At 36.9% G+C, this 17,188-nt stretch overlaps 1 protein-coding gene across 1 annotated transcript; it reads left to right on the forward strand.

The window, feature by feature from the left end:
- The first annotated feature begins 3,110 nt into the window (after positions 1-3,110).
- Positions 3,111-5,150, forward strand: LOC123873895 (integumentary mucin C.1-like). Its single transcript, XM_045918995.1, has 3 exons — positions 3,111-3,270; positions 3,924-4,000; positions 4,903-5,150. Exons 1-3 carry the CDS (start codon positions 3,183-3,185, stop codon positions 5,098-5,100), a joined length of 363 nt encoding a protein of 120 aa, XP_045774951.1. The 5' UTR covers positions 3,111-3,182; the 3' UTR covers positions 5,101-5,150.
- Positions 5,151-17,188: the final 12,038 nt, after the last annotated feature.

A 17,188-nucleotide genomic window follows, 5' to 3' on the forward strand; every position in this document is an offset into this window, starting at 1 on the left:
GGCTAACATAATACTATTATATCATGAAAAAACATAGTACATAAATACTATGTATAATAAAATGCCGTAGCACACGCTAGATGATAAATGATTGAGATTAGTTTTAAGTAATACCTGCCTACTTAGTTATTATAGTAAAATATCAAACCTAAAGAAAAAATCGGCCAAGTGCGAGTCAGACTCGCGCACTGAGGGTTCCGTACTCGGGTATTTTTTCCAACATTTTACACGATAAATCAAAAACTATCTACTAACTAACTATACATAAAAATAAATAAAAATCTGTTTTAGAATGTATACGTAAAGCCCTTTGATATTATGATACCCCACTTGGTTTATGTATCTTACTTTGAAAATTGAAACACATTTTAATTTTTTTTTAATGATGTAACCACATAGTACATGTGCTATAAGAACTACCTACCTGCCTTTCATGATTGTAGGTCAACGGGAAGTACCCTATAGGTTTCTTGACAGACAGACAACAAAGTGATCCTATAAAGGTGCCCACGCACTCGAACTGAACTGCAGCTGAACTGCGCGTCGCGGCAGCGCGCTGCACGCGGCTGGAGAGAATATCGTGCAGCGCGCTGCCGCGACGCACAGTTCAGCTGCAGTTCAGTTCGAGTGCGTAGGCACCTTAAGGGTTCCGTTTTTCCTTTTGAGGTACGGAACCCTAAAAATTCAGACGGAGACTCAAATGATTTAAGTTTGATGTTATAATTAAGACCTAAATCAACAAAGAATTGGACTGTTGAATGGTCATTAAGAAGATGTACCTACTTAATTAGCAAAAGTAAGTTAAATAATCTGAATGTTTTTTTATTCAGTAAATACCTGTGATAACCTGGTGGTTGACGTTTGCCTCCTATTCGGAAGGCCCGGGGTTCGATCCCGGGCACGCACCTCTAACTTTCGGTTTTATGTGCGTTTTAGCGCCGATTTTACCAACGTCGAGTGAAGTGTAATCGATGAATAAATTGGGCGTAGTGACAGTATTTTTTGTCATAGTTGCAACAAAAATAACACAAGAATGCCCGCGCCTTCATTCGCGTGGATTTAGGTTTTCAAAAATCCCATATGAACTTTCTGATTTTCCGGAGTAAAATGTAACCAACGTATTCATTAAAGGTATCTCCATTGCAAAAATCCAAATCGGTTCTGTCAGGGTGGCCCGAAGGAGTTACAAACATCCAAACTTTCACATTAAAGTATGTATGTAAATACAAGTAAATTATGAAAACAAACAGAGCAACCGTTTTATTTTCTATACATTAAATTTATTACATTTCCGTTACAAAGGCGACCCAGTTTTAAAAAGGTAAGTTTCAACATAAAATGTTAACAGCACAGCGAATAACTTGACGTATAGTACGCGACACCTCAAAATTTATTCCTAGATTTTATATTCCTACTAAAGTTAACAAGAGAAAGGAGACGTCAAAAGTAGCACCTCTTCAAAAGAGTCCTTCAAAGTTTTAACTAGTTACTTTTGAGGTAAGAATTAAGATAAAACAAACTTAACTGAAGCTAACATAAAAGATTCTTCATTCGGCTAGGTCTAAACAACTTTTTTTAAATCTTCTATTCTGTCATTGAAACTGTGTCAAACCACGGTGCGTGATTTCGCACCGTAAGCGTCTTGTCTAATAATCTCTCTTATAACAAATTTCAAACCCCTATTTTACACCCTTAGGGGTTGAATTTTTGAAAATCGTAGTTTGAGCAGTGCGTTGATAGATCAGTCAGTCAGTCAGTCTGTCTTTTCCTTTTATATATTTAGATTCTGTGCTTCGGAAAAAATATTCTAGAGAGAAGCTGGCATAAATAAGAAAAGAATAGCTACTAAACCTATTATTATTATACTTTATTTACACTGTACCTTAAAATCTCACTCAGTCCAAACCAACAAAAAACTGCTTAAATGTTTTAACAATAAATACCGGTAGCTATTAGGGCACTAAGTCTGACAGCTTAAATATTTAATGTCAACAATGGCAGACAAATGGCACGTACAATCGCACAAGGGATTTTTCGTTCCAATTCAAGTAGCTTAAGCATGTTACATAGTTAGTTTTATTATTTGTTAACGTTAGTGTAGACAAGTCTTTAACTTTATTTAAAAAATATTCTTTTTATTCTGTGGCAATGTGCGTCATAACCATATCCCACGGTATATTAATTTTATAAATTGTTTCAAAAACCTTTAACTCCAAAATGTATTTAAAAACTCATAGACAGCACTATATTTTCGAGCTATAAACTTCGCGCTGTGAATTATTTTTAGCACTCAATTATGTTTCTGATAAAATGAATTTTCGAACGTCATGTCCATATGCAGCTCGTGCAGATGCTTATTCCTTTAAAATGAAACATTTTGTATCTAAGTAGGCGCTAGGAATATACCCAAGCGAACCTACTTAGAAAGTGATCGCATACAATGAGACGATGTGTAAAGCTACAGTGTCCTAGAAAGGTTGTGTCGCCACATAGCGGCGTAGTATAACAACGTGTAACCAGAACGCTAGCATAAACGAAGACAAGTGATTGTACTGATGATTATTGATAAAGTATTACAAAAAAAAACCGGCCAAGTGCGAGTCGGAGTTCCGTACTCGGGTATTTTTTTTGACATTTTGGACGTTAAATCAAAAACTATTATGCATAAAAATGAATAAAAATCAATCTTAGAACGTACTGGTACAGCCCTTTCATATGATATCCCACTTGGTGCAGTTATCTTACGTTGAAAATTGAAACATTTTAATTTTTTTCAATATAACCACTAATTCACGGTTTTCGGATTTATTTCGTTACTTTAGCTATAAGACCTATCTACCTGCCAAATTTTATGATTCTAGGTCAACGGGAAGTACATATAGGTTTTCTTGACAGACACGACGGACGGACGGATAGACAGACAGACCGACAGACAGACAACAAAGTGATCCTATAAGGGTTCCGTTTTGACAATTTTGTAGTCAAACTTCATGTTGTAACTTGCTGCTCTAGCAGTCCTTACACCTTCTACCAGTCTTGCGGTAGTGTGCGGCCGCCTTTACAGCACACGCATTTCATATTTAGGTTAACTAGGTACCTAATACGTGCATACTGAAGCGTATAAGTGTTAAAAGCTTCCGTTATTATTTTCACTGCCCAGTCCGCACGCATTCTCAGTCACTATGACATACTCGTATTTGTTTAGATTTTCATTCCTCTTTTGCTCAACAATTTGCTTGACGGTTTCTTCCTCGTCGCTGCTGAGACAAGGTTAGTTTTGCGAAATAAGTTATATTATTTTCATTTTTAACCCCCGACCCAAAAAGAGGGGTATTATAAGTTTGACGTGTGTATCTGTGTATCTGTCTGTGGCATCGTAGCGCCTAAACGACTGAACCGATTTTAATTTAGTTTTTTTGTTTGAAAGGTGGCTTGATCGAGAGTGTTCTTAGCTATAATCCAAGAAAATCGGTTCAGCCGTTTGAAAGTTATAAGCTCTTTTCTAGTTACTAACCTTCACTTGTCCGGGGGTGTTATAAATTTTTAATTTACACTTGTATATCTTAAATGACGGGTACATACCACGATTAATTTGTTATGTTTAAATGCCGATGAATATGCACCTGAGTCGAAATAGTCGAGAAGAACCAGCAAGAAACTAGGCGGTTGCTCTTTTCAAAAATTTAATGAGAAACCTTAGTATATCTAAGTTTCTACAACGCGTCTATAAATTACATCGAGTTTAATTTGTTAATATTTAAATGAAAACCAAAGTACTTTTGTATGGAGCCAGTTATGGAGAACCCGACGTTATTAGGATCTCAATTTAACGTTTCCACTTGTAGTATGTGCCACAAGGTCGTATATTTTGGTTCCTGCGTAAAACAGCCCTTATAACCCAATTGTAATTATTTTACTTTCAGATGTGAAAATCGGCAGTTTCGGCGGCATAGCCAGCTTATGCAAGGACGACAACCTCGTTTTCGCTAGAAGCAGAAAGGTAAATAGAAAGCAAGCATTTCCGCTTTATCATATCTATCTATTAACAAATAATAGAAGAAACGAGGAGGCAAATCGCTTCGTACGTATCCCTGGAATATAGGTACATCAATCTGTAAAAAGAGCTTTGTTACTATTACGGTTCATGAAATACAGCCCGCTGACAGACAGACGGGCGGAAAGCGAAGGCTTTGTATACGGAACCATTAAAACGGGTCTAACATAATAATTACGATTCAACCAATGGGTTTTTAAGTTACTGCTTACGCTATGTCACAGTTTCTCGAATTCGCACGCGATTTGTACATTCTTTAGAGCATTAAAGTAAACCCTCACAACGTCCTTACGCCCTTCAAACGGGTTCTTTAATGTTTTTACGCTTTATTTACTTAGGACATACTTACTTGTATAAAAACCCGAAGGCTGAAAGGTTTCTGAAGAAATGTTAATGTCTTGAAAGGTTTCGAACGATTTGAAGCTGTAAAACATCATTTAGATATTTCACGAAGACAGTTTACAACAGTCACTTTTTCATTTTATTAACCCCCAACCCAAAAATAGGGGTGTTATAAGTTTGACGTGTGTATCTGTGTATCTGTGGCGTTGTAGCTCCTAAACTAATGAACCGATTTTAATTTAGTTTTTTTTTGTTTGAAAGGTGGCTTGATCGAGAGTGTTCTTAGCTATAGGTAATCTAAGAAAATCGGTTCAGCCGTTTGAAATTTATCAGCTCTTTTCTAGTTACTGTAACCTTCACTTGTCGGGGGTGTTATAAACATGAGATGTCGTTACGCGCCCTTGAGTTTTTTAGCCATCCAAAACCGCCCACCGCGCCATTACAAGTTTTTACTTCAAAAAATCATTCCTTCAATAAATTTACTTGTGTATTTTTTTTGTTTACAGCTCTTTTGTATAATCTGCAAGGGTTTTGACGCATCATGCTTCAGTACTACATCGACTACTACAACAAGCACGCCATCTACTTCAACGACTACAAGTTCAACTACTCCCGCTTCAACTACGACTAGTAGTACCACGACTCCTGCTTCTACGACTAGTTCAACTACCACAACTACTACCGAAGCACCACCAACCGAATGATCTAGATTCTAGGAATTCAAAACATGAAGATCTATGCCTGACTACTATAATTTCTGGACTCTTATTTCAATTTCCTAGTAGATACTAATCCATATACTAATATACTAATACTAATATGTATTTTTAGTATTATAAATGCGGAAGTGTGTCTGTATGTCCGCTAGATTTTTAAGGTCCAACAGTTTAACCGATTTTGATGAAATTTAGTACAGAGTAAGCTTTATTACAGGAACGGACATGGACTACTTTTTATCCGGGAAAATTAAAACAATTTCAAGGGATTCTCCAAGACACATCCGTTTAACCGATCTATATGGAATAAAGGTAGTTTGCGTCTCTGAAAGCTTGACTTAGCTACTTCTTATCCCGGAAAATCAAAGAGTTCCCACGGTATTTTAACTTTTAAACATTATTAAGCTTAAAAATATCTTAGGGGATACAAATTTATTTGTCTTGGGATGCACCCAGATTATGTTGTTTAAGGATTTTTACATTTACAATTTTTTATCTCATTTGATTATTGATTGTTAAAATAAATGTAATAAATCTTTATTTGTTTGCTTCTTTTGCATTCCTATACCATTCATCCAGTAATGGGACTTTAGACAGTTGTTGTTGGCTTATACCCGCAACTTTGTCTACGTGGACCACATATTCAAACCCTTATTTTACTCCCTTAGCTTGATTTTTCAAAAATCCTTTCTTAGCGGATGTAAACGTCATAATAGCTATATCTGCATGCCTTTAAGCCCGATCCGTCCAGTAGTTTGAGCTGTGCGTTGATAGATCAGTCAGTCAGTCAGTCAATCAGTGAGTCAGTCGTCTCGTATATTTGACTAGCTGACGCCCGCGACTTCGTCCGCGTGGATTTAGGTTTTTCGAAATCCCGTGGAAACTTTTTGATTTTCCGGTATAAAAAGTAACCTATGTGCTAATCCAGGATATTATCTATCTCCATTCCAAATTTCAGCCAAATCCGGTTTGTAGTTTTTGCGTGAAGGAGTAACAAACATACATACACACACACACACACATACAAACTTTCGCCTTTATAATATTATATATAGTGTGATTTAGATTAATTGTTTTAAGTTACATCAGATTTGTATGTAAATCTTTAGGCCCATGTAACTTTAAAACTACTTAAGTATATAGTTTTACAGAAATCTAAAAAACCATAGACACAGATTTTTGTTTCAAGAACGAATTGACAAAATTTCATTGATTTTTTTATTAAAGTAGTTAGGGGCTTGATTAATTAATAGAGTAGTTGTACAACAATATGGTGGAGAATGCCTGTATCATGATTAGTGAAGTAGCAAATTATGCATGGGTACACTCTAGAGAAGTGATAGGCTATTCCCCGACACGATTGGATTGCCACCCACGACTAATCGCCGCCGATGCATGAAACACTCAGCCTATTGTTTTCAGTTATCTATACTTAGGTTAGACTTAGAATTTTATAGCATACTAGCCGATGCCCGCGACTTCGCCCGCGTGGATTTAGGTTTTTCGAAATCCCGTGGGAACTCTTTGATTTTCCGGGATAAAAAGTAGCCTATGTGCTAATCCAGGATATTATCTATCTTCATTCCAAATTTACACACACACACACACACACACACACACACACACACACACACACACACACACACACACACACACACACACACACACACACACACACACACACACACCACACACACACACATACTTGAAACTTTCGCCTTTATAATATTAGTGTGATCATACTTATAATATTATTAAGGCGAAAGTTTATTTATATGTGTGTGTATATGTTTGTTACTCCTTCACGCAAAAATTACTCGACAGATTTGGCTGAAATTTGAAATGGAGATAGACAATAACCCTAGACTAGCACAAGAGTTCCTACGGGATTTTGAAAAACCTAAATCCACGCGGACGAAGTCGCGGGCATCAGCTAGTAGCATATAAAGAGCCAAAACGATTGTCAGGTACAAATTTTTTTTTATAACTTTAGATAGTAAAATTAATTTCAAAAAAACTGGATGAATATGAAGCTTTATTGTCGATATGATATAGCGCCCAATACTATTCTTTGTCTATATGATCTCGCATCTTTCTGAGATGTGGAATTCTAACCAAAGGGATAGGCGTTTGGTAAAAACTGCCATACCCCTTCCTGGTTAACCCGCTTCCATCTTAGACTGCATTACCACTTACCACCAGGTGAGATTGCAGTCACATGCTAACATGCTAACTTGTATCTGAATTTAAAAAAAATTAAAAGGATAACTGAAGGGATTTTAACGTAGTTTGGTACATAGGACAATAGTAATTATGTTATAGTAAATACTTAGAATAACCACAATTATGATATCTTTTGTCCCCAAAAACGCAGGGTTCCTTCGGCATATAGGATGAAAATTTTTGTCGATGTTACTTCATAATTCGGCAGCTTAGTGGATCTAGCCATCTGATATTATGACACCAGATGATTTGAATACCTACTATGGAATAGCATAAGTACTTGTGTATTAATATGTCTGTTCAATTAGTCAAGCAAGGTATTGGGTGGAACGTCAACCCACATGAAACCCAATTCTAGCTAACACTACTGGATGGATGTAACATCTATCATGCACAAGAACTAATTAACTATCGTAATATCAGTTTCCAGATTTCCTTCAATTTTAATATACGTAAGAAAATGCCGCTGAAGCAGACGTGTTCTGGGGTGGAGACCGCGTATCAGCAAGCGCAGTGTGGGGACGACCTCCGACCCACTGGACTGACGACCTTAAGAAGATAGCGGGAAGTGGGTGGATGAGGAAGGCGGAGGATCGTATGTGGTGGCGCGCTCTTGGGAAGGCCTATGTCCAGCAGTGGACACAAACAGGCTGATTGATTGAGGAAAATGAAAGACCAAATCTGCTGAGGCACTGTTTACTCAAAGAAATTCTTACATTAGTAACGGGTAGTACGAATTAAAATTTATCCGTGCCTGCGTCCCTTGCCGTGACTTTTCTCGTTATTGTGGCTCTAAAACAACGATTTCAATATTAGTAACGTCAAACTAAGATAAAATTGTATAAGAATCAAGTAAACGCAAAAATAACGAACTGTTTCCAATATCCAGATAAACTTTATCTATAACGAATGACGTTTTGACAGTTTTGTATTAGAAACCTGTCAAAATGTCAAAATCCGTAAGGCAAATTGTGAAAAGGGCCCTTAACCTTTCACAGTTCAGAAGCAATGTTAAGTTTAAATACTGATCTAAAGTGGAAAGAATTTCAGATTGTAGTCTCTCTGTAAAAAAAATTTGAAATTCAACCTTTATATACAATGACTTTCTAAAAAGTCATTGTTTATGTTTATATAAAATAAAGGGGTATATAAATGAAAAATCTCCTAATTGTCTGTCTGTTATATTTTCATGTCTCTACTGCAGAACCGATTTCAATGACATTAACACACAAGTTAGCTGGTTAGTGGTGAAGCTGTAGATAAAAACGACTTTCTATAAAAATATTTTATACCGGATCATTTTCGTCATCTGCATCATGCGGGCCTCCGTGTGTGAATTCTTCTGGCACCTCAAAGTTGTGGACCTCTTCAGGACTTGGCCAATTGTCGACATTATCACCCTCCTCCTCCCTCACACTAGCCCTGTGTTTTCTGCTGCGGCCTGCGATAAGAGAAGAAGTGTTGTGAAATTATGTCATAGGTATATACACAGGTAAACACATAGGGACAAACACATAAGTGTGCACAGAAAATATTGAAACCAAAAGCCATTACCGAAGATGAAATATCTTTAAGTACAGATAATATTATGTTTTTTTTTGCGATGTATTTATTAGAATCTCTTCATTATACTAATGTGTTTATATAAGTAGATTACCTACTTCATAACTGGCTAGTCGATAACCGTGACCTCGTCCGCGTGAAAAAATCCCATGGAGACTTTTTGATTTTCCATCCATTTTGTTCCATTTTTTGTAGCGTAATTGAAGGACAACAGAAGTTGTAATTTCCACAGCAGCGGTGAGATTTATTCGCGAGAATAACTGGAGTGGTTTTCCTAGTGCTCATAGTAATATTATAACATAAATACGGAGGCATTTAGTTATTAGTGTCAAAGCGGTCTTGCTCTTTGATAAATTGCGGTGCCGCTCTCAATTCTAAATTATACACTTAGTTAAGACCAACGCTTAATATATTTCACGCTATAATAATGTAAATTAGGTTATTTATCCTCAAGGTCCTAGCAAAATACCTGCTTTTTCAAACTCCAGAGCTCATTCCGAAAGTACGGACCATACCATTCAAAAAGACTCCGTATGTAAACGTCATTCTATGCAAGGTAATTTGTCTATCAAATTAATTTCTAAGCATGAACCATATTATACTATGTTGGTAGGAATATATAGCGTATAAAATTTGTGCTTCCTGATGAATAAGACAGAACATACAAAACGCACGAGAGTAAAAGAGATAACTATCTACGATTGTGACCCAAAGGCGGTACCTAATATGAATCTTCACTTATTTTCAGGTAGGTCTAAAATACAGAAGGATACTATTCATTTTCAAAGTTTCAATATGTAGGTATTAAATCAAAGCTTGAGATGGTTTATAGTTAAATAAATTCAATGAGGATTAACTAATTGTAATTAACTTATTTCGTATTTACACAAGGACATCATTATAAACAGAAAAGTGAAAGATCCCTGCATCCAACAAGTATAAAGTTTGACGTCCGAAGTTCTTACCACGTCCGAACGAAAAGCCTGGATCGAGAGACCCAGATAAATTGAAAGCTCCTTTTGGTTTATCTGGAAGTTTTTGGATAACATTATAAGGAAAAAACCTGCCGTGTGGTCTAAATTGGCTAAATGCACTTCACGGCTGTGATAGCCAGGTGCAGGTCCATCCCTCCCGGTTTCGCAAAAAAAAACGGAATTTCCTTCAAGTGAAGTAAAACAGGTAAATAAAATTACATCAATCAGATCGCCAAGCTAACTTTGTAGAGCTAAACTCTACTTGATTTAACTTTAAGATTAAAAAGGACTAATTTGGAAGGATTTTGGCAGTTTCACACACGCACACGTTCACACACGCTGCGTAAGCGTTGCGTAAGCGTAGACGTAGCGCGTACCATTGCGTTGTAATGTATGGAACTGTATGAAACATGGCATACCGCTTGCGTGACGTGAACGTTCACGTAGACGTAATGCGTGCAGTTACGACAATCGGTTCACGCGCGTCACTACGCACGTGTCACGTGTACGTGCTGCATTCGTAATTGGTGTGAATCGGCCATAAACCCATAATCTGATTGGTTTCTATGCGGCATCGTTCCGGAACGTTAAATCGCTTGACAGCTTTGTGGATAGGATAATAACTAGCCACGGCCGTAGCCTGCTACCAGAATAGCTTATAGCAGCACAAATAAATCCGTTGACTGATGAACGCGACTGAAATGAGCGTATAATTTTATAAAATCCTTACCAGCATCCACAGCGACGGCCAGAGCTATAGCAAGCAAAAGTAAAGCTGTAAAGTTCTTCATCGTGAGGCAGGATCCTTCGTAACACTGACATTGTCGATAAAATCCAACCTTTTTATACTGTTTCCAAAGAGTGTGACGGCGAATGAAGATAACAGAACCTATAATTTAAAGATGATTGTTTGAAAGTAGTGCACATTATATGCGTAAATATACCTACTTCAATACATAATACTCTGTAAGCAATTATTTCCATAATTACCTGCTTTTATAGAATGGGTGCAGTGATAAGACTATACTTCAAAAGTGCCTAATAGCACTACGACTTTATGTGAACGTTGGAATGAGCGTTCACATTAAGTTCATTGTTAAGGTGCATGACACGTGTCCTGTGTGTCAATCCCGTGAAGATGATACTGCCATTGTCGGAATAAGAATGCCATAAGCCTACTTTGTCGTATTAATTTACAAATTGCGAAAAACGAAATTAAATTTGAATTTCATTTAACAAAAGGTAGTGTTTACAAGCTTAACTGTGAGGCCCTGCCTACTGATGAAGTCAAATCTGCGTTTCAGGAAGCAGTGTCTTCCCATAATATATTGTAACAACACACAACCACTGATTATAAATTAATTTGAACCAGGTACATAATACTGAGATCCGATTGCCATCTGAACCTGTCGCGGACTATACCTACTTATTTCGCAAATCATAGGTATATGCAACGTACTTGACGCATGCTCGGTGCAGCGCGTTCGAATCTGCGCAAAAAATAACTGTCATATTTTATTACTAGCTGACGCCCGCGACTTCGTCCGCGTGGATTTAGGTTTTTCGAAATCCCATGGGAACTCTTTGATTTTCCGGGATAAAAAGTAGTCTATGTGGTAATCAAAGATATTATCTATCTCCATTCTGAATTTCAGCCAAATCCGTCTAGTGACTTTTGCGTGAAGGAGTAACAACACACGCACACACACACACACACACACACACATACACACAAACTTTCACCTTTATAATATTAAAGTGTGATAGTGTGATGTGATTAGTGTGATGACACTTTTCTATGTACCTACCTACTTGTATATTATGTACATTTCAGTGATTTGGCAACCCTAACCTTAAAGCTTCAATTCAAAGCTTTCTAGAAAAATGAAAGTAAATAAAACTCAGCTTTTCATTTGTCAATATTTATTTTTAGAAATACGAGTGCCTACTTACATGCCTTAAGGAGTCAGGAGGGCTGTTCGGGCGTTAAGGTTCATTTACACTAACATTTTACCTTGTTTGGAGAGGATTCCACTCAACCTAGATTTTCGGAAAAGTACTTACCTTTTTAAACTAATTGGATGTATCTGACTGAAGAATAAATCGAATAAAGTATCAATAGACTTTATATTACAGGGAGGACTTCAAACGATTAATTCTATATAAGGATTTACCTCTTAAAGTACCAACCTGACGCTTTAGTACGATACTTAGAAATGTACCTAGAGGGTTTTTAGGATTCCGTACCTCAAAAGGAAAAACGGAAGCCTTATAGGATCACTTTGTTGTCTGTCTGTCTGCCTGTCCGTTCATCCGTCGTGTCTGTCAAGAAACTCTATAGGGTACTTCCCGTAGACCTAGAATCATGAAATTTGGCAAGTAGGTAAGTCTTATAGCACAAGTATTAAATCCGAAAACCGTGAATTTGTGGTTACATTTAAAAAAAAAAATTAAAATGTGTTTCATTTTTCAAAGTAAGATAACTAACTATACCTAGTGGGGTATCATATTATGAAAGGGCTTTACCTGTATAATCTAAAACAGTTTTTTATTTATTTCTATGCCTAATAGTTTTTGATTTATAGTGCAATATGTTGGAAAAAATACTCGAGTACGGAACCCTCGGTGCGCGAGTCTGACTCGCACTTGGCCGGTTTTCTTTACTTTCCGTATACTTAAGTTCTTTTTGATAAAATGAATCTTTTAATCCTACAAGAGCCTGAGATGAAGACCTAGACTTTCTGATCTGACTTTCTTTATGTTTATGAGTGTATATTAGTTACCTTTTAGTACATTGTTTATTACAAAATTACTATATAATTTGAGAACTGTAGTCTGTTATCATTATCATCTTAACCATTACCGGTCGCCCCACTACTGAGCAAGGTTCTTCTATGAGAATGAGAAGGGCTTAGGCCATAGTAGGTACCTTCACCTCGCCAATCAATGCATATTGGCAGACTTCACACATCTTTGAGAATATTATGGTAAACTCTCAGGCATGCAGGTTTCCTCACGATGTTTTCCTTAACCATTAAAGTAAAATAAAAGTAAATTACATAGAAATGTAATTACAACAAAATAGATTTTTCTATAATAGGCGGCCTTGTTGCTAAAATAGCGATCTCTTCCAGAAAACCTTATGGTAGAGGATATAATAAAGCAACTGATATATGTATTAGTTAATTGCTCCAAACGCACATAACTCCGATAAATTAGGGGTGCATGCCCAGGGTGGGGTCATCATATTATATCTAAATATCTTCAATCTTCATTATATATGCCCAGAGCTTCATCATATATCTTCAGTGCTATAAGATCAAAGGGAAATTCATTCTGACTCAATAATAAGATGCCCATTAGTCTCTAGCCTGCAAACTTGACAGAAGCACACCAAATAGACGTTCACAAACACGCCGCTGTTTGCTCGTAATCTTCAATGGCACTCAGCGTCACGCTGAACGCCTTTGGCTAACGATTTGCTTACACTTGGGTATCGGTACATCACACGTCATGCTTGTAGTAGTAATTGACAGATTGACGAGTATCAAGAGTCATACGAAGAAAGCCTCAATTTCAACGGTTTACGCGTATCACAGACGACCTTCAGTATTACAGAAGACAAATGAAAAGAGATTTTTTTTAATCTTTTAATTTTGACAAGACGTGTTGCACTGCTTTCCCTTGACATGATGTCAGAGACGTTTTTAAATCATTTTTAGCGTTCCGTACCTCAAAAGGAAAAACGGAACCCTTATAGGATCACTTTGTTGTCTGTCTGTCTGTCCGTCCGTCCGTCCGTCGTGTCTGTCATGAAAACCTATAGGGTAAGTACTTCCCGTTGAATAACAATCATGGTCAGGTAGGTAGGTATTATATTGGTAGGTAGTGAAGTAGTTAAAATTGTATTGTCAAATTTTGCAAGTTGAAAGGAACTTTTCTTTTAATGAAATGGGTTGGGTTACGAACCTCAACAATGGGGTAAATCAAGAGCAACTGCTGAGTTTCTTGCCGGCTAATCTAACTAAGTTGGGCTAAATGTAATATTTTCATTCATTCTTTGTGTTCCTAACTTCAGTACTACCACCACCAATAACATAATTGTTGGACTACTTTCTGCAAAATGTTTCAACCCAAAATTATTGAGATGCTATGGAAAACACTGATTACAGCTGGGCGCTTTCGGCAAAATGATATGTCGCAAGGGAAAATATTCTTTTCTTTTCATCGAAAAGAAATATGCTGATGGATATTTCTTTGCGATGCGACATAATATCGTTTTACCGTAATCATAGGTACCAGCTGTATTCGGTTTTTAGGGTTCCGTACCTCAAAAGGTCAAAAGAAGAAAAGGAACTCTTATAGGATCACTTCGTTGTATGTTTGTCTGTCTGTATGCCTATCTGTCTGTCTATCTGTCGTGTCTATCAAGGCCCATCAAGGGAATCAAAACCTATAGGGTACTTCCCGTTGACCTAGAATCATGAAATTTGGCAGATAGCAACGTCTTATAGCTTATAGCACATGTAAAAGAAAAATTCGAAAACGGTGAATTTGTGGTTACATCACAAAAAAAAGTGTTAAGAATTTTTGTACGCGATGGATGGTACGGAATCCTTCGTGTGAGTTGGAATGTTTTTTTTTAGAAAATACGTCAAATTACAGCTATAACTATTACCATTACAGTTTATGAGAAAGTTAAACCTTAGGCTTGGGAATTCAGAGAACGATTATATCAGGATCCGAATTTTACTACCAGTAACCATGACAAGGTCGGATAGTTAAAGACACAGAGTCACAAGCACTAAGATTCGTGGAATAAAATACTTCCTACTTTAATTTTAACACTTTAAGGTTCAAAATTGAATTTTATGGATATCTAAATGTAATATTACAATTGTTTTTCCAAAAAGAATCAACTGAAAGCGATAAAAATAAATGTAATTTCACCCTGACAAAACGAAGTTACGGTGCTGAAAATTACTTGCGAAAACATGGAGGTAAGCGCTAAGCAACCGTGTAAAGAACAAAAGAGCGCATTGCTAGGGTGAGTTACAAATCCACGCTTTTTAGGGTTCCGTAGCCAATGGCAAAAAACGGAACTAAAACGCAAAATATTTTTTTTCATCAAACCCATACGTGTGGGGTATCTATGGATAGGTCTTCAAAAATGATATTGATGTTTCTAACATTATTTTTTTCTAAACTAAATAGTTTGCGCGAGAGACCAAAGTGGTAAAATGTGTGCCCCCCCCCCCCCCTTGTAACTTTTAAAATAAGAGAATGATAAAACTAAAAAAAATATATGATGTACATAACTATTCGAACTACCAACGAAAATTGGTTTGAACGAGATCTAGTAAGTAGTTTTTTTTTTAATATGTCATAAAAAATTAAAATGTGTTTAAATTTTCAAAGTAAGATAACTATACCAAGTGGGGTATCATATGAAAGGGCTTTGACTGTATATTCTAAAACAGATTTTTATTTATTTTTATGCATGACAGTTTTTGATTTATCGTGCAAAATGTCGGAAAATTACCTGAGTACGGAACCCTCAGTGCACTAGTCTGACTCGCACTTGGCCGGTTTTTTATTATTTACATAATCTTTGGTTGATGTAATATGCTTTTTTAGGGGCATACTTTTAAAAGTTTTAATAGAAACGTAGCAGAAAATGGCTCTTTGGGTCCTCGTTTACTATCGAAACCAAAATGTGTGTATTTCATCATACCTATTTGAAAAACGAACATCGGTATCAAGGGGTAGCGGGAACATCTACCTATTTTGTTCTTATAATATGGGAGTTTGAACTTTCGCTCTTCTGATTGGACCGCGTCCGTGTTTTAGTGCTACGTTTTGTTTTTTCTCGAGTTTTTCTCATAGGTAGTTATGAAAAAGTGTGTGTCACTCGGGGCCACATTATTTTGTCAGGTAATTTTGTTCTTGGGTGGTGTATATTGAATTCCTCGCTACGCTCAGGGTTTTACTTCCTCCTAGAATCCTTCGCTTCGCTCTGAATTCAAAATAGCGCCCCTAGGGAATAAAATATCACTTTGATCCCTCGTGACACAAAAACTATTGCGTACATATTATCTTGCAGCTCTGGCGGGTCGTGTCGGTAGGTATGTGATTACCATAAGATCCTAAATTACTTTCGATAAAATGGAGATAAACGTTAAGCGATCGTCTGTGTAAAGAACAATTGTTATTGTTATATGTATCATTAAAATGTAGTTATTTTCTATAATTACAGCTTTATCGCTACTAGTCATATCAATCACTAGCTTTTTCCCGATATTTCTGTTGCAAGATATATTTTATAGCATATTAAATCACCCAGGGATAATATCTTATCTCAGTGAAGGATTTTTTAGAATTAGATCATTAGAGATTACCACTACATTAAAACTTACAAACCTCTTTGTAATATTAGTGTAGACTCTATCTTCTATTCTAACGCATTGGAGTGGCCCGTGGCCGTTTGGCTTTCCAAACAAACCTTTTTTCATGCGAGTTGCAGCCTTTGCTTATAACTTGATAACCATTGGAGAAATGCACCTTTAAAGGATCATTGAAAACCAGTCAAGTGCGAGTCGGATTCGCGCACGAAAGTCCCGTACCATATAAAAATTTCAACTCTCTACCTAGCACGGTTCATGAGATACAGCCCGCGACAGACAGACGGAAGGATGGACAGACGAACAGCAGAAGCTTAGTACATAATAGCGTCCCGTCGCGCCCTTCGGGTACGGAACCCTAAACACTAAGTTAGTCATTCAAATTGATAGTAAAAGCAACTATAGAAAAGTAGTTTTGTTTATTTAAAAAGCTCCGTTAAGTAGACTTAAAGTGCTACCTAAATCTAACTCACATCGAGTTAAGTCCCCTGCAAAATATAAGAGAGCGTGTTAGCGAAAATTAACTTTGCTGAGGAAATAATAAAGTACTGTAAATACTAAATACACGATAGCTCTCTAATGTAGACAAACTGCGATTAAAGCTGCTTAAAAGGTTAAGTATTAAAGTTCGTATTTATAGTGCATTAGTAATGTTCTCCCAACGCTGCAGGCTGCGTTCTCCACAGAGATATTAGCCAGATGGCGCGGAAGATATTACAATGCGGAAACAGGAGCATTCTCTATTTCTTCAGTTATAGCCCAATGGAACAGAATTCCGACACGACAGGAGAGAAATTAGGCGAAGGCTTTACGTGCTCTTCAAGGCATGTGGATGAAACGCTGCCAATTTCCTAACGCCGGCCGGGTTACAGAAAATCTCTATACTTACCTACCTATTTTTGGTCCAATCGGATC

The sequence above is a fragment of the Maniola jurtina genome, chromosome 17 (genome assembly GCF_905333055.1).
Source record: "Maniola jurtina chromosome 17, ilManJurt1.1, whole genome shotgun sequence".
Classification (NCBI taxonomy): Eukaryota; Metazoa; Arthropoda; class Insecta; order Lepidoptera; family Nymphalidae; genus Maniola; species Maniola jurtina.